This window comes from Elephantulus edwardii, unplaced genomic scaffold, assembly GCF_000299155.1.
Source record: "Elephantulus edwardii isolate Elephantulus edwardi_28Jun2011 unplaced genomic scaffold, EleEdw1.0 scaffold00272, whole genome shotgun sequence".
In the NCBI taxonomy this organism is placed as follows: domain Eukaryota; kingdom Metazoa; phylum Chordata; class Mammalia; order Macroscelidea; family Macroscelididae; genus Elephantulus; species Elephantulus edwardii.
The window spans coordinates 3,204,895-3,232,157 of NW_006400022.1; the positions used below are offsets into that span (position 1 = coordinate 3,204,895).

Below are 27,263 nucleotides of genomic sequence, written 5' to 3' on the forward strand. Positions count from 1 at the left end.
ACTTCCGGGGCCCGTGGTGCTCCGGGCAGCGAGTTTCCCAGCGGGCTGGTGCGGTGGCCGCTCACAGGGGCGTGCGAGTGAGGTGGTGGAGCGGGCTGGCCCCCTGCCCTCCCTCCCGCCCGCCCTCACTCCCAGTCCTGCAGCCAATTAGACTCCCCCTCGGGCGGGAGGCGTGGGGCGCTTCATAAAGCCTTGCGGGGCGGTCACCCCCAACAGGCTGCGCACAGCCCAAGCTGAGCGGCTCCCTGCACTTGGAGCCATGGCCACCACCAACGGGGCGGTGGAGAACGGGCAGCCCGATCCCAGACCGCCGGCCCTGCCGCGCCCCATCCGCAACTTGGAGGTCAAGTTCACCCAGGTGAGCGGGGAGGGGGGGGGCTCCCACTGAACGGCCGCCCGGGTTCGCGCAGGCCCTCCGGGCCACCCTAAACCCGGCAGACCAGGCGCGCGCTTGGAGAGTTGAGGGCTTGGTCGCAGACGCCGCCCGGCCTGAGCGTGTCAGGGCTTCGGGCGCCCCAAGAAGCACAGCTAACACCCTGGGCGGGAAGTGGCGCCGGGCCGGCGCCCACGCGTCCTGGAGGGGCTCTGCAGGCCGGCCGAATGCAGGGACCTGCCCACGCAGCTCCTCCACTCACGGACCAAAGGCTCTGGTTTGGGGATGCAGAGAGCCAACACGCCAACAACGTTCTGAAAGTAAAATCCCCTTGGGGAGGCTGGCCCCGGAGCTCCGCTGAAACGTTGAGTGTCTATGGTCAGCTTGTCCTGGGCCACCGAGAGAACTTGGGGACCTGGGAAGGTGCTCCCTTGAGGAGACTACCGTGACCACTGCGGTGTTTAGGGAGGAAGAGCGGGGTGCCGGCGCTGGAAAGGTCGGGAAGCCCAGGTCTGTGGTGCCCACCATAGTGCCCTGCAGGCCAGGAAGCTACGGAGGCCACAGAACTGTGACATTACGTGGCGGCCACAGCTGAGGCCACCAAGGAGTCCTGCACCGGCCCAAGCCACACCCCAGGCGCTGCTTGCCCTCAAGCCGGGACTTTCCCCAATCCAGGATCTAGGTTCTGCGTTTTAGCTGTGGCCCCAACTCCACTTAGACAGTTCTGATAATTTTACTTTCAAAAGGAGCAATTATGGCTCTCAAATACTTTTAATCAAGTGGAGCAGCCGGCCAGCTTGTGTGGCCTTCAGATTACGGGCTCCTGGCACTCAATTCCCAGTGTCGCGCTTGCCTGTGTCCACATGACATTTAAATTAAGTGTTTTCAGCGGGCCCTCTAATCAACGAGATGGTGATTGCTGGAGATTATTTTTAATGTCGTTTCTTTAGGAGTATCAGCTTCAGAGCAAAAATTCCAACGAGAATCCAGGGAAACTGTTAAGAATATTATCTCAGATTTTCTTTTTTTTTTTTACCTAAACACTAGAGTGTCTTTGTTTCTGACTGTCCTTCCCCCATTTTAAGGATTAAAAAAAACCCAAAAACACAAAACAACCCAAACAACCCAAAACAACAACCCAGAAACACACAGCAAAACGCCTACAAAGAAACCAAAAAGTAAATCTATTCCTGCTGGCTACCCTCTGTCCTAGCAAAGCCCTCAACTAGGATATAATCCACTTTCCCTCTCGGATGGCCTGAAAATTGCACTGGGGCCTTATGGAGGATCTTTAGCTTCACTAAGCAAGCAATGAGTGTTTATACTATATAATCTATATAGTATATGCCTCCCTTATATGCCAGTTGATAAAAAAAAAAGAAAATAAAGTTGTATATCTGCTTAAAGCTAAGCTGAGCTGAGGTGGTGAGAGAGAAGGGGTTGGCCAAGCCAAGTCATCAGGGGCTCCTGACCGGAGGAGACCCATCCTGCCTGCATTGTGGGCAGCTGCTCCAGTCTTGTTCCTGGCGACACAGCAGGGCCTGGGTACCTGCTTTGTGCTCAGGGAGCCTCCAGTTGCACAGTGAGTGACAGGCCCAAGGAAAATAAGAGGAGAAACCGGATTGGGGCTGGAGACTCAGGGCAGGCAGTGGGGAGTGCTAGGATGCCTGAATCCTCCGTTCTTCAGAATTGACTCATTGTCCTCTTGCTGGTGGAGGACTTGCTCAGACGCCTGGTCCAAGCCCTGGCCTCAGCAGAGCCCTTTGCACTGGCCGGCATCAGGAGAACTTGGTCAGCTCTGCTTTGCTGGGCCTCAGGTTCTCACATTCTCCAGGTGCTGGCCAGTGGGGCTTCCTCTACAGGCCTCAGGGGACCACTTTCTTCTTTTCCTTATAGTTTCTTGTAGTAGCAGATTCTCTTTAATGTTTTCTGGTTTATTACAGCTGTTTCATTTTCACTCTTATGAAAAATAAGCTAAAATTTTTAAACTTCCTTCTTTGAAAGTTCTCCCTGAAGGTGTACGTGCTTCAGCATTTAGCTGAGCGGCCCAGGGGCCCATGGGAGTTAATGGAAATGGCGGCAGCAGAATGCCTGGTGCCACAGCCGTGACCATCTTCACCCTCACCCGGGCAGCAGAATGAGTGGAGTGTGTCAGCCTCATCTAGTTCCAGATTGTTCTGTTTCTTCTGTAAAATGGTTCAGTACAACTTCATTTTTATGAATCTGAAAGGCTTGTTCCCTACAAACTGCCAAGTTAAAGGAGACGGATTACCCTCCAGTCCTTGATACTGACTCAGGGTTTGAAAAATACAGTACCCTTCACAGGCCATACTATTGATTCCCCTTCTAATGTGTGGGTTTTGTTTGGTGTAAGAAGAGAGAAAGTCAGCAGGAGAAACCACTCATAAAATTACTTTTTTAGTACAATGTAAGGAAAATATTTCCTCAATTGGAAGCACTGTAATGGGAAAATATGGGAAGAGTAAGTCTTTCTAAAGTTGCTGGTTAGAAAAGATTTGCAAATCAGTTGTGGATAACCATATAATGGGGTTCTGAAGCACATGCTTGAAGATGAGGTCTCGCGGACATCTGATCATTGCTTGCTTCCATTGCCCTTCTTTTATTCTCTTCCACTACGGTCTCATTTTCCTCACACACCTCCCCCCCCATGGAACTGATACCAGGAAGGGCCTAGAATCAGCAACTTTTACTGGGAGTCTATTATCTAACCCACGAAATTTCATCTTCCTCTTGCTAGCTGCTCTTTCCTACCTGCACTGACTCCTCCTCTCCCTTATTAATTTCTTGCTGGTACTGAGTGATTACTTGCTAGATGGCAAAAGTGAACTCTTGGATTTAGTTTCAGCTGGAAGAATAAACCTGTAATTGTAGCCTGACCCTTTCCCTCTGGTGCTTCCCTGGGGCTCCTGTGGAGTGGCTGAGCTTCCAGGAGCTGGAGGCACAGCCCTCCTGCTTCAGGATGCCCTCAGCTCTGGATCTCTTGGTGGGCGAGCATGGCTTTGCCCACCTGGCCAGCTTAACTTGCTCCTGTGCTCTGCCTGCATGGGGAGGTAACAGAACAGGGCTGGCCAGCAGCTTCAGGATCACACCTTCTTCCTGATGTGCTGCGGACTGCAAGCTGAAAGCCGTGGTTACAGGGAACATAGCCAGCCACACCTCAATGCTCTCATCTGTCACTGATGGGAGTCAGGTGTTCCAAATGACTGTGTTTCACAGTAATCAAAGTTCGCCTTAATAGTGACGCAATTTAAAGAATTTGAAGAGAAGCTAGGGATGTAGAAATTTGGTCTAATGAGTAAGTTCTATACTTGCAAATAATGGATGATATTTCATTTTATATAACTGCAGCTTCTTTTTCATTATTTAATTTTCCTTTTGGTTAAAATATCTACAGCAAAATTTGCTCTTAATTCCAGTTTCTCGGCATAAAGATCATTGAAACATTCTTCACATATGTCAACACCCTCATGGTTTCTGTTCTGATTGTTTCACTTCCATTCACTTAACCTCCCTGTCCTGAACTTTCTTTCCTATGCTTAAAATAGATGTTGATCTTCTAAAAGGAATGAAAAGATGTATCCCTTTCTGATATATCCGTCTCACTACACTCAAGGGTAAGAATCTTTACCCTTTGAATTAAGCTATTACTTAGTTTATAGGGCACTTTGGGGATAGTTTGAGGTCAACATTTCCAGCAGTGGGAGTGCTTCTAAGCTGCCTCACACATTTCTCATAGCTGGTGTCTCCTAGTCCTCCACGGACATCAAGGACAAAGCTCAGTAGGCTAACTCCTTCCTCTGGCCAGCTACTACCTCCACTGTCAGACCGTGTTTTCTATGCTGTCTGTTGTCTCTGTTTTTAGTTCTTTTCTGGAAGCCCTTCGCTCTTTTAATGGATTCTTTCTAAGCAGTAGAATTCAGAGTAAATTAAGAAAAAATAGTATAGACTTTTTTTGTAAGCAGGAATGGCATCCACTTCCTAAACAACATACCTCTGGAAACTCTATGAACTTTGAGAAATGATGATAGTTAGAGAAAGCCTTCAGGTCTTTTGTTAATAGGGTCACTATGAGTCGTGCTCTACTCGATGACAATCAACAACAACATAGACATTTCAGTGTGTGAACTTGGTGAAATTTTAGGATGTAAAAGTGTTCTTTCTTTCTTTCTTTCTTTCTTTCAAATGCTCCCATTCCCATCTGTGTCCTGGCTGCACTATAGTTAATTTTTTTCAGTCTGCATATAACTTGATATTGTATATATCTCTTAATAGTATATAACCTAAAATATTTGTAACCTACATATATACCTTTGTCTTTCAAAATTGAAGTCTACTTTGCTTAAAAAGAAGAGGGAGGGCATGATATACACCAAGGAAGACAAGAGGGTTATTCTTTGTGAAAAGTGATTCTCTGGGCAGAAGTCTACTTGAGAAGGGTAGGTGGTACCAGGAAAGGGCAAAGAGAAAATACCTACAAAAGCAGGTAGATGGTTTAGTTTTACACACACACACACACACACACATTTATGTATGTTGGTTTTTAAAAACAGATACATCATTCTGGGAAAATTAGAGTCAATGAAAGATAAGAAGACCCTGAATGAGATGTAGTGACACAGTGACTACCACGTTGGGCCTGTGCAGAACAGAGATGACACAGGATAGGGCAAGATTCAGATCTGTTGTTTACAGGGTTGCTATCAGTCATATTCAACTCAATGGCACATAACAACAACAACACCTATACATTTAATCTTCTCCAATATTTTATGGATGCACAGAGTTCAATTTACATGCTTTATCAAATTAAATTATCTTTCTGCAAATCCATGTTATTGCTAAAAGGAAGAAAATGAAAGTTTGGGGGGAAAAAGATATCTTCTATAGCAAAGGCTAATTCTTCAAAGATGTATTATGAGTCAGAAAACATGCATTTGAGTTCTAAGTCCATTTCTGGTTAGTCAGATAACTGAGCACAGAGCAGACAATCAGAAAAGATGTTACTTAAGGCTCTTCACATGTTAAAAGAATATGATTCTGATTTAAACCTAATGCATTGCAACCTTCTTTTCTGGTTAGATATTTATCAACAATGAATGGCATGAATCCAAGAGTGGAAAAAAGTTTCCTACATATAATCCTTCAACTCTAGAGAAAATATGTGAGGTTGAAGAAGGAGATAAGGTGAGTGCTTTTTATTTTTCCTTTTCCCCTAAGTAATTAAATGACAAGTTAAGGGTAAAGAAGAGTTTGGACTCAGCAAAGAGACAGAACTGGCCCACAGTGGGATTGGAGGCTGGCTAGTACACTCGGCAGACACAGAGCCCAGAAAGGGATCAATAAATGCCTACAACACAAACCGCTGTTCTCTCCGCTGATGGATGTTTCTGCGTCTCAGAGGATGATCTCAGTTGTCTGCGTCACATGGCTCAAGTAAAGGTTTCTATCAATTATTTGAACCTGAAGGTATTGAAGAATCTTTTCAAGTTCTTTCCACATGGTGTGCCTCACTGTGTGCAGCATTCTAGGAGGAGACACGTATAAAACAGGCTTGCTGTGGGAGAGGAACATGCAAACCATGGGGCCAGGGTGGAGGAAGTGTTATTGTCTATAAACACACACGATCATGCAAAACTATCCTATTTCCTAGTGCAAGATATATAGAAACTAAAGGACTTGTGAGTGTATGCTTTATACATTTTAGTGTTATCATAAGTATATTTTGAATGTAAGTTTCATTGTGGGAAGGTTAAAGGTGAAGCTTTCTCAAGGACACTCAACCACTAACGTGCTCCTTTGTCCTTTTAGTGGGTGTACCGTTAACACTGTTGAGAACAGGGTGTGAGATGAGGATAAAGTGGTGACTGTTGAGTGAAGGTAGTTGCTTTTGTTGTGGTGTGCTATTGACTATGACTCATAGATACAATTCTATACAGAACAAAGGGAAAACTTGCCCTATCCTGCACCATCCTCACCATCTTTGCAATACTCAAACCCATTGGTTGGTACAGTCACTGTCTATCCATCTGGTTGAGGGTTTTACTCTCTATCTCTGACACTCCATCTTTTTCAGCAAGGAAAGAGTGAACAGCAAATATGTAAAGGGGCTTGAATTTTATTTTACCAATGCCATCTTGCCATTACCTGGTGTGTAATACCAGGGATCCAGGTGAAGGAACTGCCTTATGCCAGGTCTCTATTTACAAATGTGAGGATAGGGGCACAGGGGAGTGGATTTCAAGTTGAATATCCTGGTGGCCAGAGATTGGAGGAGAGCCATGCCAGCCCCAGCTGCTGTCTTCTCTGTCTAGGCGACTGCTCTGAGCACACAAAAGGGCCACCCACCCTCTGCAGCTGGAGAGCCTCTGACACAGCTGGTCTCCAAGAGAGATTCCAGACAAAGAATTCAAGAAATCTTTGCAAAAGCTGCTTCTCATCCTTGAGCACATTGGAGGAGCTATGGGGCGGTAAAGGAGATGTGGTTGCTGTTTCTGTTAGGTGCCATTGAGCTGACAGTAACATAGAAAGTGACGTCTCTCATGCCATCTCTTCAGCTCTACCATGCTCAAGCCTACCCTCACCATCTCTGCAATGCTCAGACTCACTGGTATAGTCACTATATCAATGCATCTTGTTAAGGATCTTCTCTTTTTCTGACCTTCCACCTCTCCTAACATTATGTCTTTTCCAAATACTGGCACCTCTTGACAATGTGCTCAAAATATGAGAGATGAAGTTTCATCATCCTTGCCTCTAAGGAGCACCTGGCTGACTTACTCCAGGACAGACTTGTTTATTCTTTCGGTAGTCCATGGGATATTTAGTACTCTTCTCCAACATTACAATTCAAAGGCATGGATTCTTCTTTGTTCTTTCTTGCTCATTGTCCAACTTTCACATACCCAGAAAGCAATTAAAAATACCTTGGCTAAAAAACAAACAAACAAAAAACCTATGGCCAAGTACACCTTACTCTTCAAACTGACATCATTGCTCTTTAGTACTTTGGAAGTTTTTTGTAATGTAATATATCTTTTTATTTCTTGACTAGGAGTGGAGATAGATGCATTATAATGCATTTTCTTTTTATTAATAATTATTTCTGAATTATCTAGTTCAGACAAGTCCTCAGTTATTTTTTGTTAAAAGGAGTTAGGAATTATTGGACTGGGGTCTTTGGAAGGTCATTCCTGCTGTGTCCATTGTCTTCCCTGCTGTAATTGAGCAGAAGAAGAGTTAGAGGTGGAAAGCGCTAAGAGAGGAGCTGATACCATCCTCAACTAGAAATAAAAATAAAAACAAGTGAAAAATGTTACTCTAAGTGGCTCTTATCTTTTCTTTCCTTTGGAGAAGTCTACTGTGTTTCCTTCCACTGGTGCACTAAAGGTCCTTAGTCAGAGGTATAAGGTGGTGCAGCATTTGGTCTGCCTGGGTGGAGTGAGGCTGAAGGAAGAAGCCTCAACCACGGCACCTGTGCTTAACTATCTGTCAACTTTTCCAGCCCAGCCATTTCTCAGAAAAGGACTCACTTCTTGGTCTCTCTGCTGGAACAATGTTCTTAGCAGGAAAATGTCATGACTGATATTTCCCACCTAATTATGAACTATGGATTAAAGATTACATGCATTCAACACTCATAGTAAGCAAAAGGTTTTTCAACTTGGGTCTCCAAGAAAAGTATTTAAGGTCTTTTTACAGATACTTTCTTTTATAGCTATTCTAGTACAATATAATAAAATAAATGTAGTTCTGATTTATGTATGACTCCGTTCTAAGTCTGTTCTGATATAATTCAAATAAATATGTAATTTTTTCCGTTTTCATTATTACAGCAATTTATTAACTGTTGTTGTTGTTGTTATGTAGCAACCCTATGTACAGCAGCTCTGAACCTTGCCCTGTCCTGAGCCAGTCTCACTAATTTAGACATACCAAATCCCATTGGCCCAATTACAGTATCAATCCATCCCATCTGAAGTCCTCCTCTCCTGTGCTGTCTCTCTACCCTTCTGAGCATGATGTTCTTCTCCAAGGACCTGTCTCTCCTGGCCATATACCCAAAATATGTGAGATGGAGCTTCAAAATCCTATCCTTTAAAGAGAAACGTGGTTTCACTCTCTCCAAGACAGAATTATTTGTTTTCTTGGTGATCCATGGTATGTTCAAGTCTCTTCTGCAGCACCACATTTCTAAGGCATTGATTCTTCTTCTGTCATCCTTAGTCATTGTCCAGGTCTCTAAACTATAACAAGTAATTGTGAGGACCATGACCTGGATCTGGCACACCTTGGTCTCTAGACCGACGTCATTGCTTTTCAGTGTCTATTAATATAAATTTGATCTTTATTTGTCATTGGGAATTGGAAACATTCCATATAAATTTAAAGACATGGGGGCATCAGAAAATTAAAAGATAAACAAACAAACAAAAATAAAGAAGCACACACACTAAATTGGCTTTAAGTGGTTTTAAGCACCTTTGTCCTGACACAAATGTATTGTAGGCGTTCTACAATGAGTTCTAAGTATTCTGGGACTTCCTTTTCAATATTGTACCACATAAATGGCATAACTTACGATACATGACACATAATATTGGAAATGTGTAATGTGTGACAATATATGTGAGTTCTGATGATTTGAAAGATGGTTAAATTGCTGGCTTGACTAATAACCCAAAGGTGGGTTGTTCATACCAGCTAGCCTTGCTGTTCTAAAGGCGAGACCTGGCAATTGGTTCCTGTAAAAAAGAGAACTTGGGAAATGCAGTGAGGCAATTCTATTCTGTCCTATTGGGTCACTATGAGCCTGTGAACATATACATACTTATTATACTATAACACAGGGAGCTCTGGTGTCCTCATCTGTAGGAAATTGTGCTACTAACCCAAAGGCCAGGCCTCTGCAGTGGTTCAAATCCTCCAGTGGCTCCATGGGAGAAAGAGGGACCGTCTCTTCCTGTGCAATTGACAGCCTCCAAAAACCTGCTGGACAATCACCTATGAGTAGGATCAAACTTACTGGGAATGAGAAAAGACAGAAAAGGAAAGATATCTCTTATGTTATGCATATTAGGGGGGTTCTGGCTACCTAATGTAAGAAGCTGCACTGTAATCCCAAAGGGATAAGGTTCAAATCCACCAGCTGTGAAAATTCTTTCCATGTCTTTTGCACATTTTGTAATTAGTTTATCAGTCTTTTTCTTGTGAAGGCCCAGGAGTATTCTGCAAACTTTTGTTATAAGACTCTTGTCTGAGATGGTATTACCAAATGTTTGTTCCCAGTCTGTAGGTTTTCTTTCCACCCTACTGGAAGAAGTTTTTGATGCACACATGGATTTACTCTTTAGAAGGTCCCATGCATCAATTTTATCCTCTTTAGATTGTGCATTTCTGGTTGTATTTGTCAGTCTCTTTATACCTTGAACTAGTACTTCCAAGCTTGATCCCAGTTTGTCTTTTATGAACGTTATGATTTTCGAATTTACTCCCAGGTCTCTGATCCACCTTGACTTGATTTTTGTATATGGTGTGAGATGTGGATCCTGTTTCAGCTTTCTGAATGTCGAAGTCCAGTTTTTTCAGCACCATTTGTTGAAGAGGTTATCATTTCTCCATTTGATAGCTTTGATTTCCTTGTCAAATATTAGTTGACCATAGATAGATGGGTCTATTTTTGGGTTCTCAGTTCTGTTCTGTTCCGTTGGTCTATGTGCCTGTCATTGTACCAGTACCATGTTGTTTTGGTTACTACTGCTGTGTAGGTATTGAGGTCAGGGAGTGCTATGCCTCCAACTTCATTTTTGTTTCTCAGAAGTGTTTTGCTTATTCGGGGTCTCTTGCATCTCCAAATAAATTTGATTATTTCCCTTTCAATCTCTTTGAAAAATGGATTTGGTATCTGGATTGGGATTGCATTGCTTTTGGTAGAATTGTAATTTTCACAGTATTGAGTCTTCCTATCCATGTATAGGGCACATTTTCCCATTTCTTTAGGTCTTTATTTGTGTCTTGCAGAAATGCAGCACACAGGAGCAATGATTTTTTAAATTATTACCTAACTTGGGAGGGACTGGAGAACATTATGCTGAGTGAACTAACTCAGTCCCACAAGGATGAACATTGTATAAAACCATTATTGTAGATGAGTATAAGGATTCAAGAGGGGTGGGAGAAGTTGGAAGCAGACGAATGAGGATGTGCAAGGGGAGAGGGGATTAATCGTGGGTTTGTACAATTTCATGGGGGAAGGGTGAGGAAAATTGAAAGAACTTGTTCTTAAAAACAATGTATTAAAAATTTGTAAATTAACTAGTATAAAATTAAAAATAAATTGTAGAAAAAATCCACTAGCTGCTCTGCAGGATGGCTGCCTCTGAAAACACATTTAGGGACAACTATGGGTCAGTTCAGACTCAATGGTACACAGCAACAACATATGTTAAAGTATGAGTCCTAGCTGAACCTGTTGAGTTTTCTAAGGATGTAAAGCACAGGTAAAAGATTGTTCATCCTTCTCCCATGAAGCTGCTGGTGGATTTGAACTATCAGCCTTTTGGTTGGCAGCCAGCTTCCTACCTACTAGAGCTTTCTCCTTTTTTCTTTCATTTTGATGTTAAAGTATATGTTGTATTATAATCAAGATACGTTATGATATCTTAAAACACCTTTCTAATTAGAAGAAGTTACTTCTTGGTCACTGAAGAAATTAATACATGGCTGTGGCTCTCAACCCACCTGCCTCCCAGTACACTGGGACTACTGGGGAAGAAGACACAACCCTGCCTACCTTTCTCTGTGACCTGTCTGCACAGCCTTTCCAATCAATATCTCAGAAGGTGACCTCCACTCTCTGGTCTATTCCATAGCCTGACGTGGACAAAGCAGTGGAGGCTGCTCAGGCTGCCTTCCAGCGAGGCTCACCCTGGCGCAGGCTCGACGCCCTGAAACGAGGCCAGCTACTGCACCAGCTGGCAGACCTTGTGGAGAGGGACCGCACGATTCTGGCGGTGAGTGAGTGCTCCATCCACAGCAGAGGGCCAGGGGTCCCTAATCCACAGCAAAGGGCCAGTGGTCCACCCTCACCCTCACCAGTGGGGGGTAGGGGACCAAGTGAGAAGGGACCTGGTGGGGACATGCTGATGTCAGCTCCTCTTCACTCCTGGTCATATCTTGGAATTACATTTATGTACCTCACATGTCTTTACAGTCGCTCCTTTTCTAAACTTAAATTTAACCTCATCATAAATGCCAATATTCATGAAGTCACCGGTTTAACATGCTGGCTATGTTTTTCAAATATTTATTAAAATAAATAACATCACTAAATATAGGGGAAAAAACTCTCCCGTTTCAGCTACAACAATACCCTTTATCTCTACTGAGCTGGGCACTGATAAGTATGTATGGAGATGTTGTGAGAGTGAGATAGCTTGCTTATCTAAATACTGAACTGTACCCACTGCCTAATGGTCCATTTCAAGGGCCCTCTGAGCTGGAGACAGGCTCATCAACAAGTTTGTAGATGGCACAAACTTACTTGTTGAAAGTTAGGAGGACTGGAAACATTTGCTGCATAATATCAAAGACTACAACCTTCAATGTAGATTACATCTCAAAATCAGGAAAACAAAAATTCTCACCATTGGGCCAGTAGACAACAAACATCATGATAGAAAAAAAGATTGAAGTTGTCAATATTGTTGTTATGTTCCCTCAAGTTGTCTGCAACTCATAGTGGCCCTATTTACCTCAGCTCTGGACCCTGCTTACCTTATTATCTCTGACACACCTACTCCCATTACCCAGTCACTGAGTCAATTCATCTCATCAAGGATCTTCCCCTCCCGTGCTGTCCCTCTACCCTTCCAAGCATAATGTCTCTCTCCAAAGACTAGTCCCTCCTTGCAACATGTCCAAACTATTTTAGATGGAACTTCAGAATTTTTACCTACAAGAAACAGCTTGGTCTCACCTTCTCTAGGATGAACCTGTTTGTTCTCTTAGCAATTCATGGTATATTCACTACTCTTCTCCAGCACCACAACTCAAAGGCATCAATTCTTCTATCATCCCTCGTCATTGTCCAGCTTTCTGATACACAGCACATAATTGGAAAGACCATGGCCTGGCTCACGTGCACCTTAGTCTCCACACTAACATCATTGCTTTACTCTGGAGATTTCCCTGACAGCAGACTTTTCCAGTGCAATTCGTCTTTTGATTTCCTGGCTACTGGTACCAAGAGTGCTGATTGTGGAGCCAAGCAAACTAAAGCTGTGAACAATCTCAATTTCTTCACTATCATGATACTGCCAGTTGGCCCAGTGGTGAGAATCTTTGTTTTCTTAATGTTGCACTTCAATCCACGTTGAAAGCTACAGTCCTTGACCTCCTGCAGTAAGTGCTTCAGGTCTTCCTCAATCCTGATGCCACATGATTCCTCCTCATGAGCCCAGCCTCCTAGATGATCTGGTTCTGCATATAGAAAGAAATGGTATATAGAAAGAACACATTGCTGGTGTACACCCTTCCCAATTTTAAATCATGTATTGTTTCCTTGTTCTGTTCTAACAACTTCCTCCTGCTCCAAGTATAGGTTTTGCATAAGCACAATCAAGTGTGTTGGGATTCTCATTCTTCTCAGAGTTAGCCAGAGTTTGAAGTTGTCAAGTGATTTAATTTTATTTGGATCCACAATCAACTACTATGGTATCAACAGTCAAGAAATTAAAAGATATGTTACACTGGGGAAATTTGCTGTGAAGGATCTCTCCAAAGTGCTTAAGTGCAAAGACATCAATATAAAGACTAAGGTACACCTGATTCAAGCCATGATATTTTCAATTGCTTCCTATTATACATAGAAAGTTGGACTATGAGTAAGAAAGATCAAAGAAGAATCAATGACTTTGAATTGTAGTGTTGGAGAACAATATTGAGTATCTCATGGACTGCTAAAAGTACAAACAAGTCTGTCTTGGAGAAAGTGTAACCAAGGTGCTTCTTAGAGGCAAAGATGGTGAAACTTCAACTCATATACTTTGGACATGTTGCCAGTAGGGGTTAGTCTTTGAAAAAATACATCATGCTAGGGAAGGTGGGCAGTTGTCAGAACAGAGCAAGGAAACACTGCATGGTTCAAAATTGGGAAGGGCATACGCCAGGGATGTGTCCTGTCTCCATACCTTTTCAACCTGTATGCAGAACAGATCATCTGGGAGGCTGGACTCTATGAGGAGAAATGTGGCATCAGGATTGGTGGAAGATCCATAAACAATCTGCGTTATGCAGATGACACAACCCTGCTTACTGAAACTGAGGAGGACCTGAAGTGTTTGCTGCTGAGGGTCAAGGACTGCAGCCTTCAATATGGATTGAGGTTCAATGTCAAGAAGACAAAGATTCTCACCACTGGACCAATTGGCAGCATCAGGATGGATGGTGAAGAGATTGAAATTGTTCACAGCTTTAGTCTGCTTGGCTCCAGAATCAACACTCTTGGCACCAGCAGCCAGGAAGTTAAAAGACGTATTGCCATGGGAAAGTCTGCTGTTAGGGACCTCTCTAAAGTACTCAAGAGCAACGGTATGTCTCTGGAGACAAAGGTGTGTCTGGTACAGGCCATGGTCTTCACAATCAGTTGTTATGCATCAGAGAGCTGGACAATGACCAGGGAGGATAGAAGGAGAATTGATGCCTTTGAGCTTTGGTGTTGGAGAAGAGTGCTGAAGGTGCCATGGACTGCAAGGAAAACAAACAGATTTATCCTTGAGAGGGTTAAACCTGGCTGCTCCTTGGAGACAAGTTTTCTGAGGCTTCGTCTGACATACTTTGGTCATGTTGTAAGGAGACACCGGTCCTGGGAGAGGAACATCATGCTTGGGAGGGTGGAGGACAGGCGCAGGAGGGGAAGGCCCTGTGGGAGATGGATTGATTCAGTGACTGGGACAATTGGGATGAGAGTGTCAGAGGCAATGAGATTGGCACAGGACAGAGCAGAGTTTAGAGCTGTTGTACATAGGGTCACTATGAGTCACAAGCGACTCGAAGGCACATAACAACAACAACAACAGGGAAGGTGGAGGGTCAAAGAAAGAGAGGAACACCCTCAACAAGATAGCTTGACACAGTGACTGTAACAATGGACTTGAGCGTATTAGAAATGGTGAGAATGGTACAGAATAGGGCAAGGTTCAGATCTGTTGGCCATGGTCACTAAGGGTTGTCCTTGACTCAGTGGCATTGAGCAACAACAATTACTGAGGCTTAACAGGAAGAGTCTCTCATCTTTATCCTTTATCTCAGCTAATGGATCCAAACTGCCATACCTCAGGTTAGGAGTCCAACACCTAATGTACCACACAATCAGGACTCCTTAATCTGGTTATTGGAAACATCAAAATATGAAAGATCTGTGTTAAAATCCAAGTTGTGCCATTTGATTTTACAACTTAACTTTGAACAAGTTTCTTAATCTCTTTATTTTTGGACAAATCTTGGACCAGTAATTTGAAATTGCCCTACAGGGCTGAGAGAGCCAAAAAGGAGGTTAGTAACTGCATGGTGGTACAGTAGTTTTATTAGAGATTACTTACTGAGGCAGGGCCCTGAGCAGCAATAGGGTCAGGCTGGAGTCTCCGCTTACTTCACCCATAGGGAAACAGGATTGCCAGGGCAAATAGAGGAGAGGTAGCATTACACAGAGGCAGAGCCATATTCTGCCTTGGAAAAACTCATTCCTCTGCAGCTCCCTATATGAAACCTCTTTATCTAATAAATATACCTAAGGGTTGTACCAATGAGAATTTAAAATCCTTGGGAAATTTAATAAAAACTAATAGATGATCTAAAACACCCACTGCTGTGGAATTAAGTCCAGTTCCTAACAAACCTTCATCAGGACAAGGAGTCTTTAAATTAGACTTTAGACTTCCAAGGCTATAAATATTTTTTTGGGAGAGTAATGCTTGTCTTTCTCCCACAGAACAACTGGTAGCTTGAGACTTCTCACCTTTTTGCTAACAATGTAACACATAGTACACTATATGCAACAGAGCTCAGCTGTTATTGTTGTTAGGGGCCATTAAGTCCACTGTGACTCTGTTTACAGACCTGAACCGCTTCCTGTTCTGTATCATCCTCATGCTTGCCAACATGCTCCAGCCCATTGTTACAGTCATTCTGTCAGTCCATCTTGTTGAGGATCATCTTCTCTTTCTCTGACCTTTCACCTTTCTCAGCACATACGGGTCCATCCTGACAACTTCCCAAAGCATGTGAGCTGAAGGTTCAACATCCTTGCCTATTAGGTGTATTCTGTGCTATCTTAGGTTCTACCTCCAACCCCATGCCCTTCCAGCCAATGATTTCTAGATGCCTTAGGTCTTCAGGTGTGAAATAGGGAAATTCAGCACTTCCTGTGAGGTCGGTCATGGTAATGAGATGGGATTGGAAAGGTATTTATGTGTTTTAAACGTGTCCCTTAATGGGATCCTCAGACTCTTTGGTCTTGGAGGGGGATGAGCCGATGTGCCTGGAAGGCCCTCTCACCCTGCTCATCCAGCTCTGCTATGGCTCAGACTCTTGTTTCAACTTGCTTCCAACCTGGAGGCCCAGTTCATGGACAGGGAATCTCCTCTGTGGCCTCACATTTGGAAATTATTCTTTCTCGTCTTGATCTGATGCTGGAAAAGCACAGTGCTCTGCCCATCCTGCCAGAAGCCACACTTACTAAGAAGATATGCACGGTTTTTGTCCCAGGGCAGTGTCTGAGGGGAGAAGTTGAGGAGCTCTCCTGTTGAGTGCATCCACACAGAGCCCCAAGTGCCCTCTCCTTCCTCTGCTCATTCTGCAGGGAAGGCTCCTGGAGTCAGGTGAGGATGTGCTGCCAGGAGGAAGTGCCCGTTGAGATAACCCTGCTGCTTGCCAGGGAAACCAGTCCTCTCCCAAGCTGCCAAACTAGCTTCTTCAGAAATACTTCTCTTTTCAGCCAGCATGAGCTCACCCATCTGCAATGTCACATCCCTGTGGACTAATCACAGGCGAGAGATGATGTGGCTAGGCCTCCTTTCTGTCCTATGTGCAGTGTCATCTTGGGAAGCAGCGCGTGTGAGCAGTAACCTTCCTTCCACTGCGCTTTAGAAGTCAGAGAGTGAGATTCCTTCTCGCCTGCCACAAAGACCTCATGCCCACAAGAAATCAAACCCTACTTTCTGCCACAACAGGAACGGGATGGGAGAATGCTGGCAAATACGGATTTGAAAGTCCTTGACCACATCACAGGCTGTGTATCCACTTCCCACCTTGCTCTGGCTTCCTGCCTTTTCACACAGGAAAAAGGCCTCTTTGGGGAAAGTTCTGGGGCTAGCTTGCTGTTTCCCACAGGCTGGGGTATTTATTTCTGTGTCCAGTGGTTGGGAACAGATGTACAAGGCCAACAGTCCCATGCCTCTCTCTCTTGCTGAGATTGCTGAGCCTCCATGGACTCTTGGGCTATAATTTTGGGGGTCCTTGTGTGTTATTTGACCTGAGTCTCTTTTGGCACCCCAGACTTTAAGCCATGGCCCTGTAGTGGTGAGTCTCCACAAACTTTTCCTTCATTCTTTTTAATCTGAGGGCTGTAGAGTGTGCCTTTCTAGCAAGTACATTTGGTTCCCGAGAGTCGTAAAGTAAGTGAAAGAGGAAGGATGGCATGTGCTGACGGCTGCCTGCCAGGCCTCACAGAGCCGAGTGCTCCTAGCTTCACCCCAGCTACACCTGCTGAAAAAGCTGCCTTACTAAATTTATGATGACTTGGGTTTTGCTTAAACAGATTCCATAAACCCATCCTCCATTAGGCAACATGCTTGAGTTGATATATATATATTTTTTAAGCCACTATTTAATGTGGCAGATCTTCACTTGTGCTATTTATTATCCTACTTCACAGATGAAGAAATTGACTCCTGAGAAATTCACTTACTCTGCAAAGGTTGCTGCTGTTATATGCCATCACATGGACTCACAGTGACCCTGTGAGCAATGGGCCTGAACCCTGTCCTATCACGGGCCATGCTCACTGTCTCTCATTCCAGAGGCCATTGCAGCAGTTGTTGGAACAATCCATCTTGGTGAGGATCTTCCTCTCTTCTGCTGACTCTCCAGTTTTCCAAGTATGATTCCCTTTTCCAAGGACTTACTCCTCCTAAGAATATGCCCTAAGTATGTAAAACAAAGCTTCACCGTCCTTGTCTCTAAGGAGCAACCTGGTTGCACTTTCTCCAAGACATACATGTTTGTTCTTTTACCAGTTCATGTGATATTCAGTATTCTACTCCAGTACTGCAATTCAAAGGTATCAATTCTTCTGTCATCTTTATTCATTGTCCAACTTTCATATGCATGGGAAGCAATGGAAAATATCATGGCTTGGATCAGGTGCACCTCGGTGTTTATACTGACATCCTTGTTCTTTAGCACTTTGGAAAAGTTCTTGACAACAACGTTATTGTAAGAGAATGTGATTTTTTTTAAAAAATCATTTCCATTGTGCTTCTAATGAAAAGTTGTAGAAAATTTGAATTTTCATTCGTTATTGCACATTTTCCTCCCTCCTCCTCCCATCTCCCTCCCCCAGTTCATGTTTTTTTTTTAATATTTACTCATTATTGTACAGTTTCCTACCCTCCCCCTTTTCACCCCTTCCAGGGTCCTCTCTGCAATGTATCTCTTATTCTGGACTGTTGTCATACATATAATGCTTAAAAAGATATTCCTTTTAAACAATTCTCTCCTTCATCTGTTCCAATACAATGTTCATTATCTATCCACTCGTTTCTTATGCTTTTCCAGCCAACACATGTCAGTCCTGCTTCATAACAATGGTGTTATGCAGTACTTGTCCTTTTGAGACTGAGATATTTCACTCAGCACAATGTCCTCCAGGGTCACCCATGTTGTGTAATGTTTTATGAGTTCATTATTTTTCAATGCTGCATAGTATTTCATTGTGTGAATATAACATAGTTCTTCAATCCATTCATCTGTTGGTGGCACTGGGTTGTTTCCATCTCTTTGTTGTTGTGAATAATGCAGCAATAAACATAGCATGTATCTGTTTGGATGGTGGTTCTGGTTTCTTTCACCAATGCAACACAACTTTTGATTTCCTGACTACTGTCAGTCAAGATTGTGATTGTGAATCTGAGTAAAATGAAATTGTTGATGACTTCAGTCTTTTCTCCACCTATCATGATGTTACCTATTGATCTGTTTGTTGGTGTTGGGTACCACAGGGTCAGAACCAACCCATAGCAGACTCTCCAGGGGATTTTCAGAGACAGTTAATCACATGAGAGGAGAATGCCCATTCTTCTCCCATGGAGCAGCTAGCAACCTCCAACCACATGCCTTCAGGATTACAGTGCACCTCCTTGCCATTAGGCCACCAGAATTCCCTTGCCTATTGATTTAGTGAGTGGTCCATTTTTATTTTCTTGAGATTGAGGTGTAACCAAAATTGAAAGCTGTAGTCTCTGATCTTCTGCAGCAACCATGTTCAACCCTCTTTACTTTCAGAAAGTGAAATTGTGTCATCTACATAACACCAGATGTTGATAGGTCCTCCTTCAATGTTGTTGTTGTTGTTAGGTGCCATGGAGTTGAATGTGAGCTATAGCAACCCTCTGAACAGCCGTGTCCTATCCTTGCCATCCTCATCATCACTGAACTTGAGCCTGTTGCTGCAGTCACTGTGTCAGTCCATCTCTTTGAGGGTGTGGCATACACCAAAAGCAAACACACTACCATTAGGGTAATTGCAGCTCACAGCAACTGTCCCTCAGGTTTCTGAAGCTGTGCATATTTACTACTGGAGACCGATTGTCTTTCTACTTCAGAGCTGCTGATGGACTAGAACCTTTAGGTTAGCACACTGTGCCATGAGGCTCCTTAAACACAGCCCATTAGTTGTCAAATTGGCATCATCTGAGGACCAGGTCATGTGCCCAGGTCAGCCTGTATTCTTCAGAAGTTAACAGCTCTGTGCTTTATATGCCCGGATGAAGACTGCTGAGTTCCTGCCTCGTGCTTGAAGGAAAGATAATAATGGCCTGTGTAGTGGTTCCTCATTTCATGGTTAACGCTTGTGTAGCGCTTGCTACTGCGCATTAAGATTGATTTGACCCCAGTAATAGCCCTAGGGGAGCTCTTGTGGTGCTGTTATATACCATCGAGTCGGACCCAACCCATAGTTGACTCTCTGGTGGATTTTCAGAGGGAGTTAATGACATAGGAGAAGATGTGGAAAGGAACTGCAAGGCTAACCCAAAGCTGCTCTGCAGGAGAAAGCTGGACAATGTCCTTCCATGTAATTTACAGCCTCCAAAAACCCACTGAAGGGACAGCTGTGGGTGGATTCTGACTCAGGAGTACACAACAACAAAACAAATACAGTCACCCTGTAGTTCTAGGTAGGTTGCTGTTGGCACCATTGCTGCTCCTGGCAGCACTGCACCTCTCACATTTTCAAAGTTGACCATTGATCCATGTTTGCAACTTCAAGATGTTTAGACAGTTTATCTGTGGGAGCCATTTCATAGGATGGTAAAAATGATATCTACATGCACATCAAGTCCAATGGCTCAAATGTAATTTTGAAGTTCATTTATCACATTCCTAAGTTTGAAACAATAATACTTTCAGAGTTAGAGTTATATAAAAATGCTCTGAAAATGGGGGAGGGGGAAGCAACAACACAAAAACAAAGGCTGATTTTTTTTGAGGTGCATTACCAGGCCTTTCTAGTCAGTTGGCGTTAAGTGAACTCAAACCTGTAGCCTTTCAGTTAGCAGTCAGATGTGCTAGTACCACAAATAGCTGCACCACCCAGGGATTGTGAAGTCGGTCATGTTATCTTTCTCACTTACAGATGAGGAGACATGAACAGGGATTCAGAGTTCTACAAAGGGACCATTCACAGGTTTTTACCTAGTGCTTAGAGAATACTGATCCCACACCTGACCAGCAGCTCATGTTACTGTCCAGGGTCACCTCCAGATGCTGGTGCAGGCAACCACAGCCTTGCCAGTACTATACTGTGAGAAACTGCAGGGCTAGGTCATGACCGGCGCCCCACTGGTCAGTGGACTCCACTGTCTCAGAGTGGATCACTGGCAAGGCCATACTGAGACACATCACAGCCTTTCTCCTTTCCAGGGCAGCCTCTCCCACTGGTTCCCTGACAGGAATTTACCCCCAGGCGTGTGTCAGAGTGGCCACTTCCTGTGAGGGGGAAACTGGCAGTTTCTAAACTACATGCAACTGAGCTGCCTGTCTGAAGACAAAGGGGTTCTCTCAGACTTCACTGATGATGGAGAGTCCTGCTGTTGAGTGCATTGTCCAATCCCACTCTGTCACAGCCAGGGCAGCTTGCCCACTGTCACCAGATATCCGGCCTCTGCAGCATGGATTGAGTGATGAAAGGTGCCCCTCTGTGCAGGTAGCCAACCCTCTGACCTGGTGGGCAAGGATGAGGCCCCATCTTGCTTGGCACTTTGACAAAGGGTGTGATCCTGAGAAGCCAGCCCTCCTTGTCAGGGCTCCACATGGCAGGTGCTGTCCCAACTGGCTGCCCAGCCCTTGATATAGGGAGCTGCACATGACTTGCCTATCTGCAGCAGATCTTGTTTGCACTTTACTGTTGTTTGTTGTTATTAGGTGCTGTCGAGTCGAGTATGACTCATAGTGACCCTATAAACAAAAGATCTGAACTCTGTTCTATCCTGCACCCTCCACATACTTCCTGAAACACAAGAGCCCATCGCAGCAGTCACTGCGTCAACCCACCTAGTTGAGGGTCTTTCTCTCCTTCACCAACCCTCCACTCTTCCCATCATCATGTCCTTCTCCAAGAAATTGCCTCTTCTAGCAACATGTCCAAAATATGTGAGGCAAATCCTCATCACTCTTGCCTCCAAAGAGCACTTCAGCCTCTCCAAGACATATTTGTTTGCTCTTCTGACCGTCCACATTCAGTGCTCTTCTCCAATACCACAGTTCAAAGGTGTCAGTTCTTTTTCTGTCATCCTTATTCATTTCCCTCTCTTGGATTCATAGCAAGTAATCAGAAAGACTATGACTTGAATCAGATGCACCTTAGTCCTTAAACTTACATTATTACTCCTTAGTAATTTGGAGAGGACCCTAACTGCAAATTTTCCCAGTGCAATGCATCTCCTTATTTCCTGACTGCTGGCACCAAGGGTGTTAATTTTGGATCTAAGCAAGATGAAGCTGTTGTCAGTTTCAGTCTCATCTTCATCCATCATGACACTATTGGTTCAGTGGTAAGCATCTTTGTTCTCTTGACACTGAGATGCAATCCATACCGAAGGCTATATTCCTTGATCTTCTGCAACAAGTGCTTCAAATCCTACTCACTCTCAGCGAGTAAGGTTGTGTCATCTGCATATTGCAAGTTACTGATGAGTAGCCCTCCAATCCTGATGCCACACTCCTCTTCATAGAGTCCAGTTTCTCAGCTAATTTGCTCAGCATACAGATTGAATAAGTATGAAGAGAGAATAAAACCGTTCTCAATTTTACCCCCATTCAGTGTTCCCTGCTCTGTTTGTACAACAGCCTTCTGATCCAAGCATGGGTTCTGCATGAGCACAGTTAAGTGCCCTGGGATTCCCATTATTCTCAATGTCTCTACTTATTATGACCCACACAGGCAAATGCCTTTGCATAGTCAATAAGACACAAATAGGTATTCTTCTGGTATTTACTTTCAGCCAGGATCTATCCATGACCTTTTCTAAATCCTGCTTGAACTTCAAGTAGTTCTCTATCTATATTACTGTTCTAGCCATTTTTAAATGATCTTCAACAGTACTTTGCCTGCAAATTATATTAATGATATTGTTCTGTAGTTTCCACATTCAGTTGGATCACATTTCTTGGGAATGGGAAAAAATATGGACATCTTCCAATCCGTTGTCCTCTAAATTTCCTAACATAGACTGCTTGAGCAAATCTAAGGCTGCATCTGTTAATTGAAACATTAATTGGTATCCCATTGATTCCTGGGATCTTATTTTTTGCCAATGCCATCAATGCAGCTTTTTCTTCCTCCTTCATTAGCATTGGCTTCAGGTAATTCCCAAAATTTTCAGTGTCAATCAATTCTTTCTGGTACAGTGACTATGTATTCTCTACATCTTCTTTTAATGCTTTCTGGGTCATTCCATATGTTGCCCATAGCATCTTTCAGTATTGCAACACAAGGCTTAAGTTTGTTTTCCAGTTCTTTCAGCTTGAAAAATGTAGAATGAGTTCTTCCCTTTTTATTCCCCAATTTCAGCTCTCTGTTTATCTGCTTATTCTATTATAATACTTTCCTTAGTCCTCCCGAGCTGCCCTTTGCAATCTTCTGTTCAGCTCTTTAATCTTGCATGTAGATGTTTCCCTTTTGTTTTGGCTTCTTGACACTCCGGTGCAATCTTTAGAGTCTCTCCTGACATACATTTTTATTTTTCCCTTCTTCTCTGTGTTTTGCAATTACCTTTTGAGTCTCCAGCTCAGAGCAATTAGATTCTGGAGGGTAAGTTGTTGTTGTTGTTAGTTGCCATTCAGTTGGATCAGACACACAACCTGCGTGTAACAGAAAGCAGGGTACCCGTGCTGCGCCAGCCTCATGACTGTTAGTGTGTTGGGTGCATGCATGGCAGCCTGTCTCATTCAGGGCTTCCCTTGGGTTTGCTAACCTTCTGGTTTACAGCCAGGATGCCATTTACTAGCCAGGAGTCTTTTCCAGAGACATGTCCAAGGTAAGTGAGCTGTAGCCTTGCTTCATTTGCACACAAGGTTAGCATTTTACTTTTTGAAGAGACACTTCTGACTGTGAAGACCATGGTCTTCCCTCCCCTGCTCCAACTATTTTTGTTTTTTTACATTTTTATTTTATATTGGCTTGCATATAAAATTCATATACACTGTGTTTCACACTTTCCTTTATTCACATTGTGTTTCATACAGTCATTCCCTTTTATTATGTTTTATAAAATTAATCACTGCTGACAAGGAGCTCTGATGGCCTAGTGGTAAGAAGCTGCTCTGCAGTCCCAAAGGCACGTGGTTCATGCCCTGTCTTTTCAGGTCCTCGCTGGATCTTTCTCATTTTCTTCACCTCCTCTCTCCATCAACCAAATTGTGTTATCCTGTGAGACTCCCTCCCCAATCACCTTCAACCTTCTGCCTCCACCCCTTCCCCCTTGTGTCCTCATACGTGTTTTACTAGTTATCCTTCTATTATTACAACAATGATCTTATGCAGTATTTTTCCTTATGAGACAGAGATAGCTCACTCAGCATAATGCTCTCCAGTCCCTCCAAGTTATGTAGTGTTTTTTGAAATCATTGCTCCTAAGTGCTGCATAATATTCCATCATGTGAATATACCACAGTTTCTCAATCCATTCAGTTGTGACTGGACATTTGGGCTGTTTCCATGTTCTTGTGATGGTGAATGATGATGCTATGAACCTTGGTGTGCAAATCTCTATTTGTATCTCAGTTCTAATTTCCTTGGGGTATAGGATTTCAATGTTTAACTTTTTGAAGAAGTGGCAAAATTGCCTTCCAGAGTGATTGTACAATCCCCCCAACAGAGGATGAGAGCTCCCAACTCTCCACATCCTCTCAAACATTTGTTGTTTGCTACCCTGCTAAACCTTGCCACTGCTCTTAGCTGCCCCCTGACCCTTTAAGAGTTAGGAGTTAAAAGGAAGGACCCTGTTGTCTGACTCTGTGTTGTCCTCTTGTTCTTGCAGACCCTAGAGACAATGGACACTGGGAAGCCATTCCTTCATGCCTTTTTTATTGACCTGGAGGGCTGCATTAAAACCCTGCGATATTTTGCAGGGTGGGCAGACAAAATTCAAGGCAGAACCATCCCCACAGGTGAGTGATGCAGGACTCGGTCTTGTCATGGGTTCTTCCAGCGTTCCACCTTCCCCTCACCCCAGAACCCCCTTCCCAGACCCAGATGGACATGGCTCTTGGCTGGTTCCTCTTTGTAAGATTTACTTTTGGAGTTGGAGTTAAAAACAACTCTTGGTGTCATGGGCTGGACCTGGAGCTGGCCCACATGGTCCTCTCTGCCTTCTTCTTGTCCACTTCCTGCATGGCATTTGGCAACTGAGCTTAACGCACGCGTGCTCTCCCTGTCTGGCCTCTCTTCCAGATGACAATGTTGTATGCTTCACCAGACACGAGCCCATCGGTGTGTGTGGGGCCATCACTCCTGTGAGTATGGAGGGGCTCCAGACAGACTCAAGTGCCTCCTGCTCCCCTCCCCCAGACCAGAATTGTCTCGGCTGTGTGAGGTTCAGTGGCACTGGCAGTAACAGAACTCACTCAATGGCACAGAGCTTGGGACCTGAGGAATGTGGAGCTGATTTAGCCACCCTGCCCCCTGCTATTAAGGACTCATTCTGGGAAGATAATGAAATTGAACTTGGGAACAATGAGGAGGTTCATGGTCCAAACAGGAAACCCTAAAACGATCCTTGCTGTAGTTAACAGAACACATGGCCTCTTCAGAACAAAGCTAGCTGGAGGGTCAGAAAGATGAGTGTCTCAGGAGGAGGAACTGGGCTTGAAAGAGAAGAAAAATGTGCCCAACAGGAGACAGGCTTTCCAAACAGCAAGGATGACAAGACAAAGCATGGTGGTGCCTGGCGACTGGGAAGGGGACAGGGCCAGAGCTCAGTGGAGGGAATTCAGAGACAGGAGAGCTGCAGCGTTATTCTGCTGGGGGTGGGGCGGGGGCTGGTAAGGTGGTCGCATGAAGAGTGTCCTGGAAGAAGCTGCACAAGGTAAGGAACATGACCCATTTGGCAGATGGTATGGGCATCCCTTTGTACTGGCCTAAGGGGTCTGGGGACACGGAAGACAAGAGCTTCCACATCAGGAGAAATATCAGACAGGAGCAGTTTGGAGACAAGCAAGGGTATGAGTTTGAAAGCTACAAGGTAGATTTGCCTGAGTTTAATGCTTTCTTGATGCTGAGAGAGCTGAGAGGCTTACCTAGAACTGGTGGATGGCTTTGCCAATGGTGAAACAGGGAAGCAGGTTGAAGTAGGGTATGAAAGTAATGCTGGTCAGATAAGGTTGAAAGGTCAATAGAACATCCAAGTAGAGGAATTTTTTGGAGTCCTAGGGCTAAGGAAACAGTGTTGCAAAACAAGTGGTTTTGAAGAACACAAATGGATTTTTGGGTAGTTGAGGAGGCTGAGGTCTGGATCCTGGAGTGTCTTCTGTCAGTTCTCCAAGAAAATACTTCCCAGTCCTTTCCAGCTCCTGGTAGCCTAGGCCCCCTCAGGGCTTTTTTGGTTCTGTCTTCACTTGGCATTTCTCTCCACTGCATGCCTCGGATCTGTGTCTGTTTGCCCCTTTGATAAGACACTACTCATGGGATTAGGGCCCATCTTGCCCATATGACCTTGATTCTTAACTGATCACAGAAGAAAAACCCCATTTCCAAACAAGGTCACATTTCTCGTACATCAGCAGATCTTTTCGAGAGATGCAGTTTAGTCCATGAGGCATTTGCACAGTTGAGCCTGGGGCTCAATATGAGCTCAGGATTGGAGCTACTCACAGGTCCCCAGAGGGACTCCTGGCCAACAGGTGGGTAAAGCAATTGGATGGGAAAGATTGCCAAAGGAAGAGAAGAGGGGCGGGAAATCACCCAGGGTCAGCTGGCATGTCCAGTGGATGGAATGTATCTCTGGAAAGAGTGTGGTCCATAGGGTCAAATGCTACCAATAAATGAAACGGGCCTGAACGCTGGAATCTGAGTGTGCTTTCAGGGGTGCTCCAGGTGCTGTGCTGTCCTGGATGGCTGGGCACAGCTCCCCTCAGTCATGTGAGGAAGGTAGGAATGCATTTCTGGAAGCATCAGAAGCCAAGGGCAGGTTGGATGTTTGCTTACAGGATTGGAGATGATGGTCAGTGTCCATGGTCAGAGGTGGTAGAGTTAGGAAAGAAGAAGGGGGCCCAAATTCTAGCAGAGAATCCCAACATAATTGGTAACAACATGGAACAGAGAGTCACTGGATGGTACAAATGTGCTCGGTTGATAAGTGAAAGGTTGAAGGTTCGAGTCCACTGAAGGTGACCACAGAAGATAGACTTGACAGCTGCCTGGGGCCCTGACTCACAGCAAATGGTCAGTTACCGCTGCTCTGGTAGCTGATGGTTAGACCTCAGCAGTCATGCTCAGTAGCCGTTGGGCAGAGTACACAGCCCTGTGAGCAGAGCTCTCCGCTCCATAGTCAAGAGGCCTGAATTCTAGGCAGAGCTCGCGGGTGGAGAAGCTGTCGTTAGCTGGCCATGTGACACTGGGTATGTGGTGCATCTTCTCTGATTAGCCTTTTTGGAACCTTAGGAGACAGATTTTTTATGGGATGTTGAGGGACTGTTAGAATTAGTCTAATTGCTTCTTTGAAGTTCTGTACTTCATCCTGTCCCACCAAAGCCAATATTCTAAGCATCGTGTAGCTGAGAAGATGAGTGTGGCTTGAACTCTGGCTCTGTCACCTGCCAATGTGTCACCATGATCAAATGGTTTCACCTTTCTGTGGCTCAGTTCTCTCATCCGTAGACAGCATGGTAACAACACTATCTCACAAAGTTCATCAGGATCAGATGAGCTCATTTTCTTTAAAGCTCTTAGAACAAAGGCTGGCATATAGTGAAGACTCAGTCAGTGGTGGGACTTATTCCAATGCCACAGTCATTTCAGAATCTCTTCTTCTGTCACTGAAGGATGTGAAAAGCATTTCCTAAAGTGTATTTTATCAAACACCAATTCAGTGGGGTT

General features: G+C 44.2%; 1 protein-coding gene across 1 annotated transcript in view; it reads left to right on the forward strand.

The window, feature by feature from the left end:
* The first annotated feature begins 259 nt into the window (after nucleotides 1-259).
* Nucleotides 260-27,263, forward strand: part of ALDH1A3 (aldehyde dehydrogenase 1 family, member A3) — a 57,718-nt gene continuing 30,714 nt past the window's right edge. The window contains exons 1-5 of the mRNA XM_006900057.1: nucleotides 260-358; nucleotides 5,474-5,578; nucleotides 11,263-11,403; nucleotides 24,208-24,337; nucleotides 24,621-24,682. Of these exons, the coding sequence (XP_006900119.1) occupies nucleotides 260-358; nucleotides 5,474-5,578; nucleotides 11,263-11,403; nucleotides 24,208-24,337; nucleotides 24,621-24,682 (537 nt within the window). The remainder of the gene's footprint in view (nucleotides 359-5,473; nucleotides 5,579-11,262; nucleotides 11,404-24,207; nucleotides 24,338-24,620; nucleotides 24,683-27,263) is intronic.